This window comes from Microtus oregoni, unplaced genomic scaffold, assembly GCF_018167655.1.
Source record: "Microtus oregoni isolate MIOR12 unplaced genomic scaffold, Mior012 000031F_ref0000149, whole genome shotgun sequence".
Taxonomy (NCBI): domain Eukaryota; kingdom Metazoa; phylum Chordata; class Mammalia; order Rodentia; family Cricetidae; genus Microtus; species Microtus oregoni.
In genome coordinates, this window is record NW_024543090.1 from 3405767 (window position 1) to 3429902 (window position 24136).

Consider the following 24136-nt stretch of genomic DNA (forward strand, 5'->3'; position numbering starts at 1 on the left):
AAAAAAAAAAAAAACTTTAAAAGTCTGATGTAGGGGTTGGTGAGAAGTGCATCAGGTACAAAGGCTTGCCTTGAAAGCCCAGTGACCTGAGTTCAGTTCCCAGAATCATGGCAATGGAGAGACAGAACCAACAACTCTCAAAAGTTGTTTCCTGACTTCTACCCATGCTCTGTGGCAGGTGTGCACCTGCAGCCAACACACACACACACACACACACACACACACACACACACACACACCACATCATCATCATACAAGATAAATTGTGCAATCATGTTAAGTACATCAAATAGGCCATCATCATACAAGATAAATTATGCAATCATGTTAAGTATGTCAGTAGGGCATGTGATATGTACCGGGTTACTTTCCTTGATTCTTTTTCTTCTTGTTCCTCTTATAACCTGAGCAAGCCTCCTAACAGCTAGCAGATAGTTCAGACACATGAACTTGGCTTGAAAGCCATGAGCATAAAGGTGACAGATAGACAGTGGAGAGACTTCCAGACCTGAACCTTGTGTGCCCAGTGGAAATCAAGGAGAATAAACAATAAGGGGAAATCAAGAGAAGGAGCTTAACAACAAGGGGACTGAGAGGGAGCAAGTACTGAAGAAGGAGGAAATGTCCAAAGAATAGCTGGTACCAAAAAGTAGCTATCTAAGAGGGGATGCTGTATTGGGCCAAGAGTGGATATGTAAGGGGGAGAGGGGAATGCTGTATTATTGGGATGGGCAAAAAGAAGATAAAAAATTTCCCTTGAATTTTAAGATCATGGATAACTTTTCCCATTCTAGTTAGGAGATGGGAATATAAAACTAATTTAGAAAAAGAAATCAAAAATTAGTGGATGATGATAGTGGGTGATAGAGGGGATTCCCATATAAAGAAAGCATGAGAATTATTCCCAGCGTGCAGCTCTGGATGAGGGTCTGAAGATGGATGGAGGCAAAAGTGGCAACAGAAGGAATAAACACAGGACACTTCTTAGTTTTATTTTCGGCGATGGACAGAGAGGAAGCACATCCTGGGTGGAGATGCAGGTCCCAGCAGGGGATGTAAGGAATTGGAGAGGGGAGGAAGCAAGCCAGGCCATGATGGCTGGGAGAATCTTGCAGCTTGACTGACTGGCATCCAGAGTTCTTCTTCATTTATACAGAATTTAGTAGGTAGGGATACTCTCATGTTGTTCCAAAACACAGATCACATCATTTTTGCTTTTGGACAAGTGTTTCACTTCCTTTTGCTCATCTTTTAGTCATCATTAATAAACTATGATGGAACAGAGTTATTATTTCCCATCATTTTCTCTCAAGTTTTGACATCACTGATAAACAGAGTTATCATTTTTACTCATTAACCCCATAGCCCAATTTTTAAGAATCTAGAAGCATATGACAGCCTGTTCTCAGGCCTGTTGTTTTTGTGGCAACAAGGACATTAGAACAAAACAATCTTCAAGTCATCCTGGGCATACTGCCATGTCTCAAGCAGTGTATTATTAACTCTTAATGGTCAGAGTGCCCAAGAAATAACTGCTGCTGCAGTTATTATTCAAATTCTGGCATAATACAATGCTTATAATTTATATCTTCATATTACTTTTATCATCGTCTACATCATTCTTTGCCCCTCAGTATAAGTCTCTGTGTAGGACAGAGGTAGCTTCAGTTAGTCTAACTTTGTTGCTGTGTATGCCACACAATTGCCTGGGTGTAGAGTGTTGAAGAGACTTGCAATCCGAACTGTGGCCAACTCCTCTAGCCCACCAAATCTTGTTGACCATTTTAAAGTTTGCTTTGTTTTCATTATCTTGTTCCTGTAAAGGGACAGATGTTTCAAAAATTTGTTATAGCTTCATAAAGAGACCTCTGATTCATGTGTGTCACAGCCTCCAAGGCATAAGGAAGACCTTCAAGTAGATAAGGGCATCTCCCTAAAGTGGGGTGAGGCAAAAGGGGATAGTATGCTCAGTACCATCCTGGGGAAGCATAGAAATAGCATTCTTGGGAGAAGGTATAAATGATTCATAAGAAATTTTCCATGAACCCAATATCCCCAAATTGTCCAAATATTAAAAGTCTCTCAAGTATGCAACAGGTGGAGATGAAAACCAGGGGCAGCAACACAGCCGTTACCTGTGCCTCAACTTTGCTGCTCATCTTTGCCAAACAGCTGTGCTGGCTTTAGGACTTCTGTCATTCCCATCAGTAATGGCTGTACCATCGCCTCCTTTTTTGTTTGCTTGTGAGCTTAAGCTCTGTTCTGAGACAAAAGAAGTGAGAGATTGTAAAAATCTTATTGTAACCTGGGAAACCAAGGCGGACTCCAATTAAGCTGAACGAACGGCTGTAACTTGATGACGCAAAGGCTGAATGTTTATAGTTAGTTTAGAACTGTTACATAGGCCATGGAGGTGGGGAAACGGACTGTTGATTCATAGTATTTACCTGGGCTCCATTACCTGTGAGAGGCAGAATTCAAGTCAATTACCTGAAGCTTACAGGAACCCTTTTTAAGTTTACAAAGAGGAGGTAAAAGACCATTAAGATTCCTAAAACTGTTTATTTGGCCTTCAGGAGGGTACCAAGGCCGGTCATTACCTTTGTAATGAAGATAGTTTTTTCCTTGTTCATACTAGTTCCATGTTTCTGAGGCAAAACACAAAACCTAATGGTTCAGTCATAGTTTGTCAGCTTCTAAAATTTCCCTAAGTTTTTCCTCTTAAATGATGTGTTCCAGATGCTATATCACATACTCATTGGTACCACTTAGTTAATAATTTCTATAGAAGACTCAATTTCCTATACATCTAATTTTCCCAGGGAATCACCCTAAGTTTTATTCTTAACATCAGCTTTCACAAGAGCTGTTACACTGTCCCACTTCTAGCCTTCAGTGAAGGGCCTTTACCAGCAAGGAGTTCAAAGCTAAACACGTCAAAGACATAGCAAGAGTTATGAAGCAACTTCCAGCAAGGGAAGTGAAGTCCAAATCATCTGAGAACTGTGGTCTTTGCCAAGCAGCAGCTCCAGAATGTTTGGCATTGCCAAATTATTAAAAAGAAAGAAAGAAAGAAAGAAAGAAGAAAGGAAAGAAAAGAAAAGAAAAGAAAAGAAAAGGAAAAGAAAAGAAAATTAATTTGGCCAAGATGAGGAAACTTGATGGAAGACTATTAGCAGGGATGGGGTTTCTTCCAGTTTTGTTTTCTCAAGATAATGTTACTATGTAATGTGTGTATATGGTTGGGAATACCATAATAGAAAGAAAAAAAAATAAAGATCCAGGAGAAAAAGGTAGCAAAGTACTTTGGAGAGACAGACACTCATTTGTTGGAGGACTGTGCTTTAAAATAGGAAGCTAGAAGACAGCACAGCTGTGCACACAGACTTGTAGCTTTTGTCTTTAAAAAGTCATGGGAGGGTGTGTCTTCCCACTGTTCTTTTCTTTTTTAACTAAATCCTTCTCATTTGAATTGTTTGGGATGAGCTATACATTTTCCCCCACTCCCCTTTCACCCTTTCCCTCCTCTTCTCCTCTTACCTTCTCCTCTGCCCTTCATACTCCCAATTTACTCAGGAGATCTTGTATTTTTCCCCTTCCTAGGCAGATTCATGTATGTCTCTCTTAGGGTCCTCTTTGTTACGTAGATTCTCTAGGGTTGTGGCCTGTAGGCTGGTTGTCCTTTGTTTTATATATATTATTTACTTATGAGTGAGTACATATTTTATTTCTCTTTCTGGGTCTAGGTTACCTCACTCAAGGTGGCCTTTTCTAGTTCTGTCCATTTGCCTGCAAATTTCAAGATGTCACTGTTTTTTACCACTGAGTAGCATTCCATTATGAAAATGTACCACATTTTCCTTATCCATTCTTTGGTTGAAGGACATTTAGGTTGTTTCCAGGTTCTGGCTGTTATGAATAATACTTCTATGAACATAGTTGAGCAAAGGTCCTGTGGTATGAGTTTTCATCCTTTCGGTAGATTGATTCCCAATTTTCTGAGAAACTGCCATACTGATTTACAAAGTGGTTATATAAGATAGCACTTTCACCAGCAATGGAGGAGTGTTCCCTTCACCCCACATCCTCCAGCATAAGCTCTCATCAGAGTTTTTGATCTAGGCCATTCTGACAGGTGTAAGATGGTATCTCAGAGTTGTAGTGATTTGCATTTCTCTAATGACTAAGGATGTTGAGCATTTCCTTAAGTGTCTTTCAGTCATTTTAGATTCCTCTGTTGAGAGTTCTCTGTTTAGGTTTGTACCCCATTTTTTTATTGTTCTTTTGATGAAAACTTTCTTGAGTCCTTTGTATATTTTGGAGATTAGTCCTCTATCTGATGTGGGGTTGGTGAATATATTTTCCCATTCTGTAGGCTGCTGTTTTGTCTTGTTGACAGTGTCCTTTGCTTTACAGAAGCTTCTCAGTTTCAGGAGGTCCCATTTATTAATTTTTGCTTTCAGTGTCTACATTATTAGGGATATATTTAGGAAATGGTCTCCTGTGCCAGTGCACTCAAGGCTGCTTCCCACTTTCTCTTCTATGAGGTTCAGCGTGGCTGGTTTTATGTTGAAGTCTTTGATCCATTTAGACATGTGTTTTGTGCATAGTGATAGGTATGGATCTTTTTGATTTTTCTACATGCCAACATCCAATTATACCAGCACCATTTGTTGAAGATGATTTTTTCCACTTTATAGTTTTAGCTTCTTTGTCAAAAATCAGGTGTTCATAGGTGTGTGGATTGATATTAGGGTCCTTGATTCAATTCCATTGGTCTACCTATCTGTTTTTGTGCCAATACCAAGCTGTTTTCATATCTATATCTCTACAGTAGAGTTTGAAGTCAGAGATGGTTGCTTCCAGAAGTTCCTTTATTGTACATGATTGTTTTGACTATCCTGGTTTTTTTGTTTTTCTGTATGAAATTGAGTATTGTTCTTTTGAGGTCTGTAAAGAATTTTTTTTATTTTGTGTTGAGTATGTAGATTGCTTTTGGTAAGATTGCCAGTTTTACTCTTAATCCTACCTATCTGAGAGCATGGGAGATATTTCCATTTTCTGATGTCAACTTTAATTTCTTTCTTCAAAGACTTAAAGTTCTTGCCAATCAGGTATTTCACTTTATTGGTTAGAGTTACCCCAAGATATTTTATGTTATTTGTGGCTATTGTGAAGGGTAATGTTTCTCTGCTTTCTTTCACACCCTATTTATCATCTGTATATATAGGGGGGCTAATGATTTTCTTTGAGTTAATCTTGTATCCTGCTACATTACTGAAGGTTTTTATAAGTTGTAGTAGTTCCCTAATAGAATTTTTGGGGTTACTTATGTATGCTATCATATCATCAGCAAATTGCAAAAGTTTGACTTCTTTTTCAATTTGTATCCCCTTGATCTCCTTTTGCTGTCTTATTGCTCTAGCTAGAACATTGAGCACTATATTGAATGGATATGGAGAGAATGGACAGCCTTATATTGTTCCTGATTTTAGTGGAATCGCTTTGCGTTTCTCTCCATTTAGTTTGATGTTGGCTGTTGACTTGCCTTTATTATGCTTAGGTATGTTCCTTCTATCCCTGCTCTCTTCAATACCTTTATCATGAAGGGGTGTTGAATTTTATCAAAAGCTTTTTCATCATTTGATGAGATGATCATGTGTTTTTTTTTTCTTTCACCTTGTTTATATGGTGGGTTACACTGACAGGTTTTCATATGTTGAACCATTCCTGTATCTCTGGGATGAAGCCTACGTGGTCATGGCTGATGGTTTTTCTGATGTGTTTCGGATTCAGATGTTTAGAATTAAGATTTCATCTTGATGAATTTTTCCTGTGACAAATACGAATTGACCTTCTTCATCTCCGCTGACTAATTTTATTTTGAAGTCTATTTTGTTATATGTTAGGATAGCTACATCAGTTTGTTTCTTAGGAATATTTGATTAAAAATCTTTCCCCAACACTTTAATCTGAGGTAATGTCTGTCTTTGTAGTTGAGGTGTGTTTCTTGTGTACAGCAGAAGGATGAATTCTGTTCTCATATTCAATCTATTAGCTTGTGTCTTTTTTATACATGAGTCTATTGATATTAAGGTATAATAATGACCAGTGATAACTAGTCTTGTTATTTTTGTTTTTGTTGTTGATGGTGGTATTCTGTGTGTATTTCTCTCCTTAGGAATTTACTAGTGTGGAATTATCTATTGCCTGTGCTTTTGTGGATGTAACTAACTTCCTTGGGTTGGAGTTTTCCTTCTAGCACTCTCTATAGGTCTGGATTTGTGAATAAGTATTGTTTAAATATGGTTTTGTCATGGAATATCTTGTTTTCTCCATCTATGGTGATTGAAAATTTTGCTGGGTATAGTAGACTGGGCTGGCATCCATGGTCTCTTAGTATCTGCAGAACGCCTGACCAGGACCTTCTGACTTTCATTGTTTCCATTAAGAAATGGAAACAGATCTTAATATTCTTTCTTTATTGTGTATGTTTAGTGTTTTAGTTATTATGTAGTGAGGGTACTTTTTTTGTTCAGTCTATTTGGTGCACTGTAAGTGTCTTGTATTTTCATAGATATGTCCTTCTTTAAGTTGGGAAAATTTTCTTCTATAATTTTGCTGAATAAATTTTCTGTGTTTTAAAGCTGTACTTATTCTCCTTATATCCATATTATTCTTAGGTTTGGTCTTTTCATGGTGTCCCACATTTCCTGGATATTTTGTGTTAAAAATTTGTTGAGTTTAACATTTTCTTTGATGGATAAATCTATTTCCTCTATCACATCAATACCTGGCATTTTATCTTCTGTCTCTTATATTCTGTTGTTTATGCTTGAATCTGTAGTTCCTAATCTTTATCCAGATTTTCCATTTCCAGAGTTCCCTTGGTTTGTGTTTTCCTTATTGCCTCTATTTTATTTTTTATGTCTTGAACCATTTCCTTCACCTTTTTGATTGCTTTTTCTTGGTTTTTGTTAAGGGATTTGTTGATCTTTTCCAATTTTTTTGTTTGTCCTTTTTTCCATTTCTTTAAGGGAATTTTCATTTCCTCCTTAAGGGCCTCAATCATTTTCATTAAATTATTTTTTAGTGTCATTTTCTTCTGCTTCATCTGCATTGGGACGTTATTTTCATAGTGAAGAGTGGAGTGAGGTACTGTTGGAAGTAAGTAAAACATGCATTTATTTATTTGAATACAGATACCTTGTAAACAGGGGATACTAGCTATGAATGGTAGAATCGCTGAATGTCTTTTGTTACTTATAATTAAAAATTTCAAGAGAATATGGTGAACTTCATTCTTTTTATTTTCAATTGTCACATAGTCACTGTATGTATTTATGGGGCATATGTGACATTGCAACACAAGCAGTGATCAGGTCAGGGTAATCCGTCTCTGGTTTTCTCCTACAAGGACTAGCTGTTCAGAAAGCAGAATTCTCATTGGACTCATTGAGGATTTGGAGTTATACCATGTCAATAGGACACAAGATGACAACATAAGGCTGCAAGTGTTTGCAAAACAGTGCCTGTAACACTGGGCTATGGAATCTAAAGTAAGATGTGAATACAGGGCTGATATGCAGTGGGGAGGGTCTGGGAATCAGTGGATCTGCCTTGTGCTAGAGTGATGGAGACAGTGAGAAGAAGGGTCAGATACCGGAGATGTGGCCCCTACATCTACATTTCGGAGATGCTGCCTTAGGTTGATGTAGTCACAATATGGCCAGATGAGTTGGGGAGTAGAGCGGCATGGGGAAATACCTGTTACTGTTAACTGATCAAGAAACTGAAAAGCTCGAGCTGAACTTGACTGGTTGTTTACTAGAAAGTGGAGTCACTGAGAACGACCATGGTATCTGGCCAACAGGGGAAAATAGAGGCTTAGGTTCTTAAGATGTGAGTAACAGCGAGGGGACTTTAGGCAGAGAAGAGTCAGGTGGGTAAGAACTGAGGCACAAGAAGCTGCTTCTTCTACCACCTGACCTTGAAGTCCAAGGGGATGTGAACAAATACACTGTCAAGTCAGAGACCAGGGGATGGGGTGCTATACTCCAGGCACTGAGACCCTGCTAGGGAGATGAGGGATTCAGAAAGACTCACTTCTACCCTCATCTCTACAAGGCAGAGTCACTTACACAACTAGAGATCTGAGCCTGTTTGCTCCAAGCCTCCCTCCTTCTTTCCCACCCTACTCCTCTCTTCCTGTATGAAGCGAGTATTTTCAGAAGTCGGCAGACAAAACAACCACAGAGCAGGCTCATTAAGTGGTGTAAGCGATTCCAACGGAAGACCAAGCTTGGACCAGTGTGGATTAAGTGAAGCCTGCCTTTATGGAAGGCACCCTGTTCTGAACGCATTCTGGAACCTCCAGAACTCTGCTTTAAAACACACTTTTAAGTTTTGTCTTAAATACTACAGAGTCAAAACACCTTACATGTTTTTTATCAGTAGTAGAGATGCTGTCCAACTAACCCAAAGCTGATTTCTATGGTCTTAATTTAAATCTGACCCACACCCTTACATAACACAGATGCTCTCCAGGCACTCCTGGCAAGTGTCCAAATCAAGAATATCACCAGAATTACAAGTAGAATAAAATGAGACACTGAAGAGGAAGTGACTTTTCCAGTCACCATAATAGGGGATCGAGACTATCTGTGGAGCTCGTATACTTAGCCATTGTCATATGGCCCCGTGCTGCTGTATACAGCACATATACATTTACTGTCTCCTCCTCCAGTGCAGATATTACTGGCCTATTACAGAACAATTCAACTGAGTTTAGTTACAAATCTATTGCTCTGAGAGCTCCTATCGGTTGATCAGTGTGGGCAGTAGAAAGGAAGTATCTCGGCTGTTCATACCCTAGACTTTCATTTCCAATGTTTTCTCTGTTCTCCATGAATCATGTCTCTGCTCAGCTAAGAAGACAAGTTCAGCTTCGATTCTGGCCCTCTACACTGGGAAGATAATCTTGGTAGGTCTATTACAAGTTCAATATAGGCTGAAATGTAGCCCCAGAACCCCCTTTCCCTTTCCCCTGTCTCCTCCTCATCTTTCTTTTCCCAGTATGAGGCAGCTCGGTGATCTACTGTCACTAAATAGCTGAGGGAAAGTGGGAAGGCAGTGACATGAGGTCTTGGAAGCATTTTATATTAGAGTCTCTAAGGTGTTAGCTATCAGTAAGATTTTCTGTGTAGACATTGTAACAGCAGAACTTCAGGCATGGTCTCACATTACGCAGGCCTTGTTTGGAAACACACTACCAAATGATTACTGAAGATGTCTCCTAAAATGCAAGAAAACAAAGTACACCTCCACTTCAGCCAACTGAATTTGCAACCCAGGATTTTTTTTAACTTTGGAAGGGAACCAGATGCAGGTCATGTAATGAAGACGATGGGTGGGGGAATGAAAATAATTGAGGTGTTATGGTATAATGCTGGAAAGTCACTTGGCCTCTCTGACCTATGGTTGATCTTTGAAAGATACCAGTTAATTTAAGACTTATTGGTCCCCAGCAGTCCCAGCATTCTGGGTCAAGGTCACTCTTATTTGAGGAACCCTGTCCACATCTGCAGTCTGGCAGTCACTGGCAGTGCCGCTCAGGGACTAGTGAGGTATCTTTAGTTTCCACACATTAAATGACATGCCTCAGTTTCCTATTTTGCCCACTGCAATTGGGGACCTAGGAGAGTTGAATCAGTGAGTCTAATGTCTTTCTCCACCTTCCCTTTCCCATGGCAACATCATCTTCATGGCGTCAAAGTGCTTTGTAGGACTTGTACAGCTAAGACTAAAACCAGAAGCAGGATAGGCAAGCTGCCATAGTAGCCAGGACCCAACGCACTCACTCTGAGGCTGCAAGGTTGCTGTGAACAGTCCAAGGGACACCACTCAAATTCTCAACTGTGTCAGGCTCCTCCATATTCCTACAGCAGAGACACACACTTGCTAAACACTAAAGGTCCACAGAATATAGGACCAATCTAATCTGTCCCTGGAAGTCATTGTAGAGATGAACAAAAGAGACAAGTTATAAGGAGACAGCCTCTGAGGCAGCTCAAGGGACCTAGCTCAGTAACTCACGTATCACACATATCCCCAGCCTGACATTTGCTGGGCTTTGTCCTGGGAGTTGGGATCCAGCCTACAACAGGCACTGGGAATTTGCTTGAGGAGGAACTCACTAAGCCCATGGGCATCCACACTCACCATGAAGACACCTCTGTCTGGCACAAGAAGTTCAAACAGAAAGATAAAGCTTTCACTAGAAAAAGAAAAATTTTCCCTTCAGCACAAATATTGTCTCTGTAATTTTTCTCAGGGTGAGATGGTTGCTAATTTAGGCTCATTACATGCTTTTCCAACAGAGACCTAAAAGTTTGGTTTTATTCTATAGTGTCCTGGGTCTGCATTCAGAAAGATTATGGACTTCCAAATGTCAGTCCCAAGTCTGTCCTACTTTCTAAACCTTACTTTCCTTATTTATGATTTTGTGTGCTTGTTTGTTTTTAGGGGCTAGGAAGATGGCTCACTCAGGGAAGTGCTTGATTCATGAGTGTGTGTATCTGAGTTCTAATTCTAGGTCATATAAAACCCAGAGAAGTGGCACATGCTTGTGATCCAAGAGCTGGGGAGATGGCGATCAGGGGCTATTTGTGGCTCAGTGGCCTGCCAGACTAGCTAATTAATAAGTTGCAGATCCCAGTAATAGACCCTGTCTTAAAAAGAAAGTTAGGAAGGAAAATAAAGAGAAAGGAAGGAAGGTAGGAAGGAAGAGAAAAAAAGAAAAGGAAGGAAGGAAGAGAAAGGAGAGAGAGAAAGAATGTGAGAGATTTAAAACACAGGAGGGTACTGAGTGGCTGGCTGGAGAAGAAGTCATTATCAAAGACATTGTTGGTCTTCTCCTGCTGTGTACCCTAAAAGCCAGAATGCCAACATTTATACCAGTCTGACTGCTGTTGGTATTACCAATGGCCTTCTGTTGAATTTGAGGCCTTGCTCCATGCTGGGAGGGATGGCTGCCAGGTACTGTAAGTCTGGCCAACAACTCAAAGTCTAGGGAGGTTATATGCAAAGGTGAAAACTTATTACTGTTGTTTAATTATTCTGGCCTAGTGTCACATTGCCTTCTAGATATGTATGTGTAGGAGGAGGCTGCTTATTCGTGCCGTCCACCCAGAACCAAAATAACCACACAGAAACTATATTATTTAAACCACTGCTTGGCTCATTAGCTCTAGCTTCTTATTGGCTAACTCTTGCATATTAATTTGACTCATTTCTATTAATTTGTGTATCACCACATGACAGTGGCTTACTGGCAAAGTTCCGGCATCTATCTCCTGCAGGGCTACATGGCTTCTCTCTGACTTCGCACTTCTTTCTCCCAGCATTCAGCTTAGTTTTTCCCACCTAGCTCTGTTCCCCTATAGCTCTGCTATAGACCCAAAGCAGTTCCTTTATTTATTAATAGTATTCAAGCATACAGAGGGAAATCCCACATCATCTATGCTTCCTAATAAACAACAGCAACAAAAGCAGCCAGACCAAGTTGGCGGTATCTGGTCTTATAGTGTTGAGTTTGTGAGGTGCTGTGACCCTGGTTGATGGAGGAAGGTCATTGGCTAATAAAGGCACTGCCCTGGCCCATTTTATTGGTTAGAGGATAGGTGGGAGGAGTAAACAGAACAAAATGCTGGGAGGAAGAGGAAGTGAGCTCAGAGACTCCACAGCTCTCTCGGGAGCAGACGCCTCAGAGAGAGACGCCATGCCCCGCTCCCAGGATGAAGCTCCGACCCAGGATGGACTAGGCTGGAATCTCCCCGGTAAGCGCACCTTGGGGTGCTACATACAGATGATTAGAGGTGGGCTAAATTAATATGTGAGAATTAGCCTAGAAGAGAATGGGCCAGGCAGTGTTTGGAGGAATACAGTGTCCGTGTAATTATTTTGGGCATAAGCTAGCCGGGCAGGCGGCCGGGGTGCTGGGAACGCAGCGCTGCCGCCCTTATTACTTCACCTGGTTCATGAACACTAACATTTTGCTGGAAAAATTAGCATCAAACATAAAACTAAAGACTCTTTTTCTTGAGCGTATGACTGGCTAATTGCTCTTAGTCATTAAGCAGGAAGAGTCACACTGGGGAGAGCGCTTGGGGGAAATTACATATAACAGAACACAGAGCCAGTGATTTAAATATTTCTCACATTCTCCTTTCCTTTGTAGTTAATTAGACAGCACCCCCTTCTCCACCTTATCTCTCTGTTGAGGTCATATCTGCTATTATCTGCCCTCTAGTTTATTTTAAATCACCTGAATAATTCATTATACCAAGTGTCTTATCTTTCTTCTATGTCCCATTGCTCAAGAATAATTAGCAATGAAATATTTCAAACCCACAGTATGATAGAGTGGTAAACAAAACCACCCAAATTTAACAAAGCTTAGGCCTCTTTCATAGTTGCTTAATATGTTTCTAATAAAGCTCCCCAGTCAGCTCTGGCTCATTTACCAGATATATAGTCTTCTTCTGTATATATTCTTGAATGTGTATTAGGTATTTCCTTGACGTTATTACTTTATCAGTCAGCTAATGGTCTTTACTGTTTCAGTATGGCCTACTCCATAGGACAAGGGCATGAAGACAAGGTTTATAGAGCTGCAGTATGGCTTTAAGCAATAAAGTGATTGAGCTTCCAAGCTCCAATCCCTGCTTCCTAGTGAGAAAATGCAGACAAGTATCTATGTCTAGTTTCAGTAGTCATTATCAGAATATGTGTCTGTTGTATGAGTTAAACATTGCTCATAAAATCCCAGCCCAGTCCAACCAGAGCTGTGTTGGCCAAGAGTCAGTTCCCTTATATGGAAATTCACCAATATTATCCCAGTGAAAAGGCAATTTGTTGCTTACATTATTATTATTATTATTATCATCAACATCATCATTATGATTATTAAACTTACAGGTAACTTTCCTCCGTGACTCTGATTTCCAAAATGGATGGGATTTTTATAGTGTTTTGTTGTTGTTTTTGGTGGTGGTGGTGGTGGTGGTGTGTGTATGGTGTGTATGTTCATGTGCTCAGTCATTGCGTACTCACCAATAAGGCTAGAGGTCAACCTTGACTATGTTACTGAGGAGTTGTTCACTTTATTTTTTGAGACAGAGTCTCTTGTTGACTCGAATTTCACTCAGTATGCTGGATTGTGATCTGTCAGCCTGTCTCCCCAGGGTTGAGATTACAAGCACACATGCCACCATGCCCAAATTATTTATGTGGGCCTCGGGGATTAAAGTCAAGTTTTTATATTTGCAAGGTGGACACTTACCAACTGAGTTCTCAACCTCAGAAGTGTATAGTTTAAAGCACTCAACTTATGAAAAGTCTAATGTATCCATGAGATAAGGGAACTGTGAAGAAAAGCCTCTTGGAACACAGAACTATTTGATCATCATTAGCTCTGTATCTTCTCTCCTTCCTAGCCTTAGGCTCATCAATTATTCATCATTAAAGCAAATTGCTCTTGAAAGATCTTGTTCTTTTTAATTACATAGCTCTCAACATTAGTTAAACTTCAAAAATCACATGTGGTGTTTACAGATGTGTGCGTATACACACACACACACACACACACACACACACACAGGCACACCACACCACATGACCTCATTCATCCAAGGCATTCTAAATCTCTGAGAGTGATGGGGTAGGCTGTAAGGAAGTGGGAGGGGGTGGCTAATGTTTTGCCAAGGCAGGTTTGTAAACCTAGGACTGAGACCCACACTGGATAAACTACTCAAGCTGGGATCTTAATATGTAAGGGTTTATATTTGGGGATTAAGTGGGAAGTCTTCTGTTCAAAGGGAGTAAGTTTGTAGGTGGCATGATGCTAGTCAAACTCTTGTGCTGAAAATTACATCTTCCATAGGAACAATGCATTCCCTGGTCCAGCCAAGCACTGTATAAATCAAAACACATGTCCACAGCTGGGACAAGAGCATTAGGACCACCTAGCTGGATTCCTTTGGAATGAGTCTATGTGAAACCATGCCAACATAATTGTAAACAATCTCCCTAAAGAAGTTAGATGAATAGGAGCCAACAACCCCATCAAACATCAACAACAAAACTTCCATTGGATTTAACTCAGTTTTTGGGTGGGTGGGGGGGAATGTATAATGCAGACACTACAGAGCCTTGTGAACAAACACCATCACATATTAGAAACTGGAGCTCAGAGACATTGGCATGAAGCCCCTATTTTCCTTACCCAGTGCTTCCAATTTTTCTCCCCCTCCTCCTCCTTTATTCCCAGGAGTTATAGTTGGGTATGGGGCAGGCACATGCTTGCTGACTGATCTCACAAAAGCCACATGCATCTGCATCTAGAGACCTTTAGAAAATCACGCCTCTCTTTATTTATTATGGTTTCCATGGCAAGAAGAAAATAAAAGGAAACCGTGTTTAACAGCAAAGACAATACGAGAAGCCACAGCTCTCAGGCAGGCAACAGCAGAGCGTAAGCTAAGCTTTCTTCCCCTGTGTGGACAATGCTGTGGAACTCGCACCAACCAGATGGTGACTCAGGCAATATGGAGATGTAACTCATGAACAAAAGACACCCTTAGGAGAGGCTGAGGGGGAACCTGGGCTTTCTTTTAGGCCTTTGTTGCCAAGTTTTCCATTCAGGGGCCTCAAAAATCAGACGAGTAAGCAAAGATTTCTGGTCCACCTAATTTGATAATCAGATTCTAGACCGGGTCACAAGCCCAGCTGATTTTTTTTTTTTTTCATCAAACAGGTACCTGGGGTTTGGGCAACCCAGAGACTACACTGGCTCTGTCCCTTAGGCTGGAGTCAGGGGTCATACTCTCGAATAGCCTGGAGAGTTAGGTTGTCTCATGCATATAGCAGATAATTTCTAAGTTGGGTTGGGCCAGTCCCACTCTGAGAAGTCTGGGCTATCACCTTTTATGACTGAGATAGCAGTGTACTTCCCCGGCCTGTATTTTGTCACCTTGCATTCTGGTGTCTTGGCTAATGTCAATCACAGCCTTTAGATCTCTTGGGTCAACCTCCAACAGCTCGGTGCTCACAAAGCCCTGGAGACCTGAGTGTGGGAAGAACAGCAAGAGCAGCGGTTTCTAGTAAATTCACTGTGTTTTATTTTTTTAAGGGAGGGAATTCCCTCAACGGACTTACCTCACACTAAAATGGTCTTGACACTAGGCTTGCCCTGCATTCTTCACGCTGGTACTTTACACACGACTTTTTATAGTGGTAGATTCCTCTGGCTACAACATTGAGGGAAAGCCCCTGACTCTTTAAGTCACTCACATCTCTGAATACCTTCTTAGGTGATTCATGCTTAAAGCCACATCCTAATTCAAAGGAAAGGGGCAGACAGGTCAGTTAAAACACCATTTATTTCCCAGGCTTTCTGGACTCGGTCATGTAAAAAAGAGTATCTAATTAATAAAATCTTGTAGCTGCCAACCCCTGAGAACCAAGAAGCAGAAGATATTGTCAAGGGAAAAAAGCGACTCTTTTAAAAAAAAAGAAAGTAAGTGTGTGTGTCTGTGGGTCTGTGTGCGTGTGTTTGGGACTTGAATTGCTCTTCTCCTTCTACCATGCGGGTTCGGGGATTATCTCAGGTCATCATATATGATAGCAAGCACCGTTATCTACTGAGCCACTTGACAGCCCAGAAGAGACCCTTGATGGGACAAACTAAAGAAGAAAAGATACATTCTCCAGATTATCCCAGGAGGATGGGGATGCGCAGGTGTCGCTAGCCTGGGAACCATCCAATCAGGAAGGTCAATCGTTATGCAGATAAAAGCACAGTTCCCGTCTGCCTAAACTTGATCCTGTGGATGGGTTTTACGCTCAGGGTACTTTGAATTACTTTATCCTTGTCCTGATGGTTCATACAGTGACACTTCCCACCTCCATCAACCTTTACATGAAGATTAAAGTTTATGTAGTGGATTCAAGGGTAGTTCAGAAGGAGAGGAAGATGGGTTGAGGTAGAGGAAGAAGCAAAGAGAGACCATAAGGCTTAACTTTGTCTGGCTTACAGAGTCATAATCTTAGGGAAAGATGATGGAGATTTTGTGTAAATGAAACGGAAACATGACTGGAAGTGGAAATAAAGGCTTACACTTCACTGCCTGGTTTGTAAAGCCAGCATCATCGTCAGCCACCTACTTACTGAATATGCACACCTACTGTGTAGCGTTTACTTTTCTTTCCTCTCTTCTCTTCTTTCTTTCTTCCTTCTCTTCCTTCCTCTCTCTCCCTCTGCTTTCTTTCTTTATATCTTACAAGATGTCATTTTAGTTTTTAATGTTTTTATTTATGTATGTGTGCCTGCATGCCAGCGCCTGTGTGTGAGAATATACGTGAGTGTGAGGGTACCCCCAGAAGCCAGGAGAGCAGAGAAAGAGGTTAGATCCCTGGAGCTGGTGCTATAGGTGGTTGTGAATGGTCATGTGGAGGCTGGGAACCAAACAGGGGTGTTCTGCAAGAGCAGCAAGAACTTAACTCCTAAACCGTCTCTCCAGCCTCCAAAATATTGCTTCGTTTAAAGAGACAGAGTAACTTAGTTCAGGCAGGCTGATCTTGAACATTTGTTCCTTCTCCCTTCAGGCTCCACCATGCCCTGTTTATACTGGGGTATGGATCAAGCTCGGGGCTTTTGACATGCTAGGCAAGCACTCTACAAACAGACCAATATCTCCTTTTCCAGATCTTCCTATTATCATTGTTTTAGCAGAGGTGGTGAATACATCCTCCTTCTCTTCCACCTCTTCCTCCCAGAAAGCTCCCCTGGGTCACTATCCTCCCACAAGTCACCATCAAAGTAAAAATAGCAAGGCAGTGTTAGCCATCGGTGATCTAAAATGTTATCCTTTGAAATTCTTATTTACTCTGGAATTCATGGACTTAAAAGTTGGGCAATTGTCTTAGTTAAGGTTTCTATTGCTCTGAAGAGACACTATGATCACTGTAGTCAGCCTTTCCTTTGGGCAGCCAACTGGCTCCCAAATAAAGAAATAGAGTCTTATTATTATGGATGTGCGACCTTATCTTAATCTTGTCCCACTAGCTCTTTTAACTTAATTTAGCCTGTTTCTATTCATCTACATTTTACCTCAGGGCCTTTTAAGACTTTCTTTTATTCTGTATGTCCTGCTTTCCTGATTCCTCTGTGTCTGTCTCTGTCTGGCCCCTGTCATCTCCCTGTCATCCTTTTTTCTTTCTCCCTGGAGTCTAAATACCTCCTCCTACTTATTCTCCCTGCTGGTAAGTTCTGCCTATACCTCCTCCCTTGCTATTGGTCATTCAGCTTTTTATTAGACAAATCAGGTACCTTATGCAGGCAAGGTAAAACAGCAACACAACTTCACATAATTAAACAAACGCAACATATCATTGCATAGTTAAATAAATATTCCACACCACACCACAGAAACTCATATAAAGGGGAACATTTCACTGGGGTGGCTTAGTTTCAGAAGCTTAGTCCATTATCGTCATGGTGGGACATGGAGCTGTGCAGGCAGACATGGTCCTAGAGAAGGAACTGAGAGTTCTACATCTTGATCCACAGGCAACAGGAAGTGAACTGTGACACCAGGCATCGCTTGAGCATGGAAAACCTCAAAGTCCATCCCCACAGTGACACACTTCCTCCGATAAGGTTGTACCTATTATAACAAAGCCACACCTCCTAATTGTACCATTACCTATGAGCTTATGGGGATCAATTACATTCAAATGACCACATTCCACTCCCTGGCCACCATAGCTTGTAAAAATATAATGCAAAATGTGTTTAGTCCAACTTCCAAAGTTCCCATAGTCTATCATAGTCTCAACAATGTTTTAAAGCCAAAGTTCAAAGTCTCTTCTGAGATTCATGTAATCTCTTTACTGTAATCTCCTATAAAATCAAAAACATATCACATAATTCCAATACATAATGCCTCAGGATATACATTACCATTCCAAAACATAGGGAAGAGAGCATAGCAAGGAAACACTGGACTAAAGCAAGACCAAAAAGCAGCTGGACAAACTCTGTATCTCCAAGTCTGATGACAAAACACTCTTCAGATCTCCAACTCCTTTCAGCTTTGTTGACTGCAAAATATTTCTTTCTCTTGGGCTGGTTCCACTCCCTGTTAGCAGCTTTCTTTGGCATCTCTAACATCTTCCAGGCTTCTCCTTCACAGTGTCACACAATGGCTTCTCTGGGCTTCCATTCAGCGACAGCCCTGACAAAAGCCTGGCCTCAGTGGCTTTCCTTGGTTGTGCATGAATAATCCAGGACCCTGTTCTTCTATCCTTGAATCTAAAGTCAGAACCATATGAACAAAACTGCCAAGTTCTGCTGCTTGCTGGGACTGGAACATGGCCGGCCCCCTTGTACTATAACGTCTTCACCAACTTGTGGTTTTTGATGGTTTCCTTTACTGCCTAAACTTGGCTATCCTGAAACTGGATCTGTAGCAACGAACTCAGAGATCTTTCAGTTATGTCTTCATCAGTTTCCTGTTTTCAGTGGTTTCCTTTACTGCCTAAGTCTGGCTGTTCTGGAACTTTCTTTATAGACCAAGCTGGCCTCAGATTCAGAGATCTGCCTGCCTCTGTCTCTGAAGTGCTAGGATTAAAGGTGTGCACCACCATACCTGGCTCTGAGTTTTTCTTGAATCTCCTTTCAGAAGTTGGAATTTTAGCTGGGTGGGTTCTGTCCCTGATGTCACAACCCCCTTTATTCCATTTCCTAGTCTGTTTATCTCCTTGGACACAGGACTTAGCTCCATTCCACTCCCTGGTGCTCTCCTTCTTTTCTAATTGTACATTTTGTAATTTTCCTTCCTCACTTTACTCCTTTTTATTATAAGTCTTCATTAGAGTTACCACTAATAACCACTTGACAAAGATGGTACTAGGCTATTTCAAGATTTCCTTTGCCAATGGAACTAATCCCAAACTCTGCACTTTTAAGGCAAACCTTTCAGACAAGGACAAAAGCAGACAAATTCTTCACCAAAATATCACAAGAACAGTATCTAGGCCACATGCTAACATTTTTTTCCTCTGAAACCTCTTGAGCCAGACCCCCACAGTTCAAATTACCCTTAGCACCACTGTCTTCCATGCTCCTACTAGGATGGCTCATTATGCCCCACAAAGCATTCAACTGCTTTCCTAATCCACAGTCCCACAGTTAATATTCCTCCAAACAAAAATGTGACCCAGTCTTTTACAGCAATATCCTAGTCCCTGCTACCAACTACTTAGAGTTTCTATTGCTGTGAAGTGGTAGCATGGCTACAGCATCTCTTATAAAGGAAAATATTTAATTAGGGTGATACAGGCAGACATGGTGCTGGAAAGGGAGCTAAGAGTTCTACATCTTGATCCATAGACAACAGGAAGTGAGCTGTGACACTGAGCATAGTTTGAGCATAGGAGAACCCACCCCCACAGTGACACACTTCCTCTACCAAGGCCTTACCTATTGCAACAAAGTCCCACCTAATTGTGCCAAGCCCTATAAGTTTATGTGGGACAATTACATTCAAATTACCACAGTAATACAGGGTGGCTATATTTTTTGAAACAGTGTCTCTCACCATTTCCCAGGCTGGATCTGAACTCATGATCCTTGTGCCCCAGCCTCCTGAACGCTTGCATATTTGGTAATAGAGCTTTCGTTTTGCTTTACTTTGTTTTGTTTTAAGAAAGGATCTCATTCTCTAGCCCAGACTGGCCTAGAATTCAGTATGTATTTTAGGCTGGACTAGAACTCACTATGGAACCAATGCTGATCTTGATCTTTCGGCGATCCACTTGTCTCAACTTCTCAAGTACTGATATTGTAGATATGAACCATCAAGACTGACAAACATTGTATTCTTAAAGTCCTTCGATTTATATTCACTGATAAAGCATAAGCAAGCAGGACTAACTTAGGAAGTAGGGAAGTTTGTCTATAGAAACCATTTCTTCATTGCCCAACAACCATGTCATCTGAAAAGTTGCCTCACGTGGAAAGTTGCCTGCACAAGATGGTTTTCCTCCATTCCTCCCAGTCAAATGACTTTGAGGAAAGACCGCTCTTCACTGGACTTCTGTTGTCTTGTCTTTAAAAATGAGCAGCTGGTCAACTGAGCTATCATGTCTCTGCTAGCTATATCCCTAGGCTTTGCACCTAACTGTAAATCTGATAATCTGAGAACTTGTGGATATCAAAAGGGCTTAAAAATGATATTATTTAAAACTTATGCACTTTATATGCATTGGTTCATTTAATGTCCTCAATATCTCCACAAAGTAGATATTACAGGTATGACCTCTACATGACAAGGAAAAAGGCATAGAGACTGAGTAATGATCTGTGTCATATGTAGCTGGAGTTGGACTATGTACATCTAACCACCAAATGCACAAGATAATTAATATATTCCAGGAATAAGGTCTTGATGTTTGCTTACTTAGAAGGTAAGAGAGCTGTCTGAGAACCAGTTTATCAATCAGAGGACAGTATTTGCAGTGAATCACAACCAAGGCTACAGTTTCTCTCTCTCTCTCTCTCTCTCTCTCTCTCTCTCTCTCTCTTTCTCTCTCTCTTTCTCTCTCTCTGTCTCTCTCTCTGTCTCTCTCTCTTTCTCTTCTTAACAGATTCCCTCATATTATCCAGGGCATATCAGAACCATGGAGAAATACAAGTTCTTTGGAAAAATTGTACAGATAGGGATGGCTTGGGTTCAAAGATAACATGAGCAGCTTGGGATATCTTTGTCCCCTACTGATCCATCTGTGCACTGAAGTGCTCTGAGGTGGACACACTCAAATGATACTGGATGAGGGAAAATGCCAGACCAGGAAGAGAGAACGACCCAGAGGAAATTGGGGGTGGGGAGGGAAGAGTGGTCTCCCAGGTGTTTATAAAACAGCCACTGTTCTGACCACCAGCCTGAGTCTCCTAGAAGCAAATGCCTTTCACTGAGTCTGACCCTTGCTCATTATAAAACCAGGCCCATTAAGAATCTGCAAACCAAACACAACTCTGCTTGGAAAGTGACTTGCTAGGCCCCTCAAAAGGGTAATGATGAGAAGCTGTAATGCTGTTGGGTTCTGTGCCCATGACAATGAGGACCACATCCTGAATGGGCTTTTTTTATATGCCATTCTCATGTTACCATTGAGTTTTGTAAAAACCATGCTCAGTGTCATTCAGTTATGTACCCTTGGGCTTTTTCATCATTAATCCTCTGGCATCTGGGTGGAGCTACTGGGCACAGCACCATATAAACTCCGGTTGCTGTTGCCCTTATGCAACCTAGCACACCTATAAATCAACACCACCTTAGGAGCAGAAACAGCAAGGCAGTGCCCTTTGGTACATCTCAGGCTGCTGGTAGGTACTGACATGTGCTGTTGATAATGCAGAAGGAATTCCAGATACCAATATTTCCTTTGATCCCACCAACCCATATACTATTATACTGACTGAAATGCCATGCTTCTTGAGTAAATAATATCCCATAATAAGTTGTGCATTCTTTGCTTCTAAGCCATTGATTTCCTGACTTTATTTCATAATTCAAAAGTTATGAATCATCCTTCCTAACTTCTGAGCCTAAAAAAATAACAGGTTCTTTTTTTCATATACTGTCTTCTTTCTGTGGATTTGTGCTGCAGCCGGATGCATTGGCAGATCGCGTTTCTCTCTGAAGACTGCACTCCCTTACTGTTTGACGATAGCTTTTCTTTTGAACACCCCCTTTCTGCTTGTCCTTTTTCACAGCTATGGCCACAGCTGAGTCACACCTGGGCAGAGTCCTAGCACTCAGCCTTCACAAGAAACAAGAGGCCTGTTTCCTTGCCTATCTTCTTTCTCATGGGTCAGTGGGCACATTTAATGTTCTGTTTTCTTTTGGAGTGTTGTTTAAAGACAATACCCATCCTAGTTATTGGACATTAAATTTAATACCAGGTAATGTCAGAGACTTCACTTAAGCCCCAGTTCAAAAACTACTATATTCTAGGCACCTTACTAGATGCTGGAGATGCTCAATGAAGAATCATGATGTGTTCTCAGGAAGCTCACAACATGGTGAGGATGGGAAAATGGTCCAGTTAGTGAGTGCTTGCCATGCAAGTATAAGGAACAGCACCCATATAAAATCCAGGCATGGAGACACACATCTGTAATCACAGTGCTATGGGAGGCAGAGACAGGTGGATCGCTGAGTTCACTAGTTAGCCAGTCACCAAATCCGTAAGTTCCAGGTTCAGTAGGACCCTGTTTAAATAAAGAAGGTGGCCTAAAAAGATGGAGAAAAGCAATTGAGAAAGACATCTGATGTTGACCTCTGACCTCTACAAACATGTTACCTGTATGCGTATGTGCACATGTGAACATGTATATTCACATGTACACACACATACACACACATTATGTATAAAGCCAGAAGTTCTCTAAAGAAAGGTAGGCATGGCAGTTAGTTACAGGTGCAGAGGAGAGGCTAGTTCCACTCAAAAAATCTCAGAAAAAAAAAACAAAACACTCTACAGTCCAAAGGGATCGTGATTGACCTGGACATAAAAGTTAGAAGTCCTAAGTAAGGCTGGCGCATATATGCAAACATAGATGGGTTAATGTGAGCGCAGATGACAGGCATACATAAGAGACAAAGCCAGATCGTAAAGGATTTTAACCTTTGGCCAAAGAAATTTGAAGTTTGAAGGATCTGCCTGCCACTCCAGGGTCTGACCCTGCTGTGTCCTCCCTGTCACTTCCAGGCCTCAACCGGGAATTTCTCCTCCTGCCCCGGGCTCACATGCGCCTTCCAGGGCTACTCGTCCACGGGCCTAGCCCAGCGCTCTCTCTTCAACCTGCAAATCTATGGAGTGTTGGGGCTCTTCTGGACGGTTAACTGGGTACTGGCGCTGGGCCAGTGCGTCCTTGCCGGGGCCTTTGCCTCCTTCTACTGGGCCTTTCATAAGCCTAAAGACATCCCTACCTTCCCCTTGAGCTCAGCCTTCATCCGCACCCTCCGTTACCACACTGGGTCGCTGGCGTTTGGAGCCCTCATCCTGACCCTTGTGCAGATAGCCCGGGTCATCCTGGAATACATTGACCACAAGCTAAGAGGATCCCAAAATGCTGTGGCCCGGTGCATCATCTGCTGCTTCAAGTGCTGCCTCTGGTGCCTGGAGAAGTTTATTAAGTTTCTCAACCGCAACGCCTACATCATGATCGCCATCTACGGGAAGAATTTCTGTGTCTCAGCCAAAAACGCCTTCAAGCTGCTCATGAGGAACGTTCTCAGGGTAGTTGTCCTGGATAAAGTCACAGATCTGCTGCTCTTCTTTGGGAAGCTGCTGGTGGTCGGAGGTGTCGGTGTCCTGTCTTTCTTCTTTTTCTCCGGTCGTATCAAGGGGCTGGGGAAAGACTTTGAGAACCCCAACCTCAACTATTATTGGCTGCCCATCATGACCTCCATCATGGGAGCCTATGTCATCGCCAGTGGCTTCTTTAGCGTGTTTGGCATGTGTGTAGACACGCTCTTCCTCTGCTTCCTGGAGGATCTGGAGAGAAACGACGGTTCCCAGGAGCGGCCCTACTACATGCCCATGGCACTGATGAAGATTCTGGGCAAGAAGAATGAGGTCCCTGCTGGGGGCAAGAAGAGGAAGAAGTGAGAGGTGGCATCGTGACCCAGGACAGCAACCCTCCTGTACAGAAGCCCAGCCAGATACGCCTTAAGAATCACAATTTTATAGTAAACAAATTTTATTAAAGATTAATATTTTATATTCTTGAAAAAAAAAGAAATTTGAAGTTTATCTTAACGTAGAAAAGAGCTAGCCAAAGGAAAAAGCCCACAGTTCTGACATAGCACGGTGAGCCGGTCAACATTTGTCGGCATGTACAAACTGCAGTCAGCTGGGAAGAGAGGGCGGCCCTCCATCACTGCACTATGAATACACACGTAGGGTGTTTCTTGACCGTTGATTGATGTGGGAGGATCCAGCTACTGGGGGCAGTACCATCCTTAGGCAGATATTCCTGGATGGTATAATGTAGTAATAGGGGCGG

The 24136-nt window shown here is 41.6% G+C and overlaps 1 protein-coding gene across 1 annotated transcript; it reads left to right on the forward strand.

Moving 5' to 3' along the window:
* The first annotated feature begins 7755 nt into the window (after nucleotides 1-7755).
* Nucleotides 7756-23851, forward strand: LOC121465473 (choline transporter-like protein 4). The gene is made up of 3 exons (XM_041678705.1): nucleotides 7756-7858; nucleotides 8928-8983; nucleotides 22837-23851. The coding sequence occupies exons 1-3, from the start codon at nucleotides 7756-7758 to the stop codon at nucleotides 23737-23739; spliced, it is 1062 nt and encodes a 353-aa protein (XP_041534639.1). The 3' UTR covers nucleotides 23740-23851.
* The last annotated feature ends 285 nt before the right edge of the window (nucleotides 23852-24136 follow it).

Coding starts and splice junctions, on each gene's coding strand:
- LOC121465473 (XM_041678705.1), top strand. CDS start 7,756: ATGGGGAAATACCTGTTACTGTTAACTGATCAAGAAACTGAAAAGCTC. Junction 7,859..8,927: donor AGTCACTGAGAACGACCATG/GTATCTGGCCAA, acceptor GTCTCTGCTCAG/CTAAGAAGACAAGTTCAGCT. Junction 8,984..22,836: donor ACACTGGGAAGATAATCTTG/GTAGGTCTATTA, acceptor TGTCACTTCCAG/GCCTCAACCGGGAATTTCTC.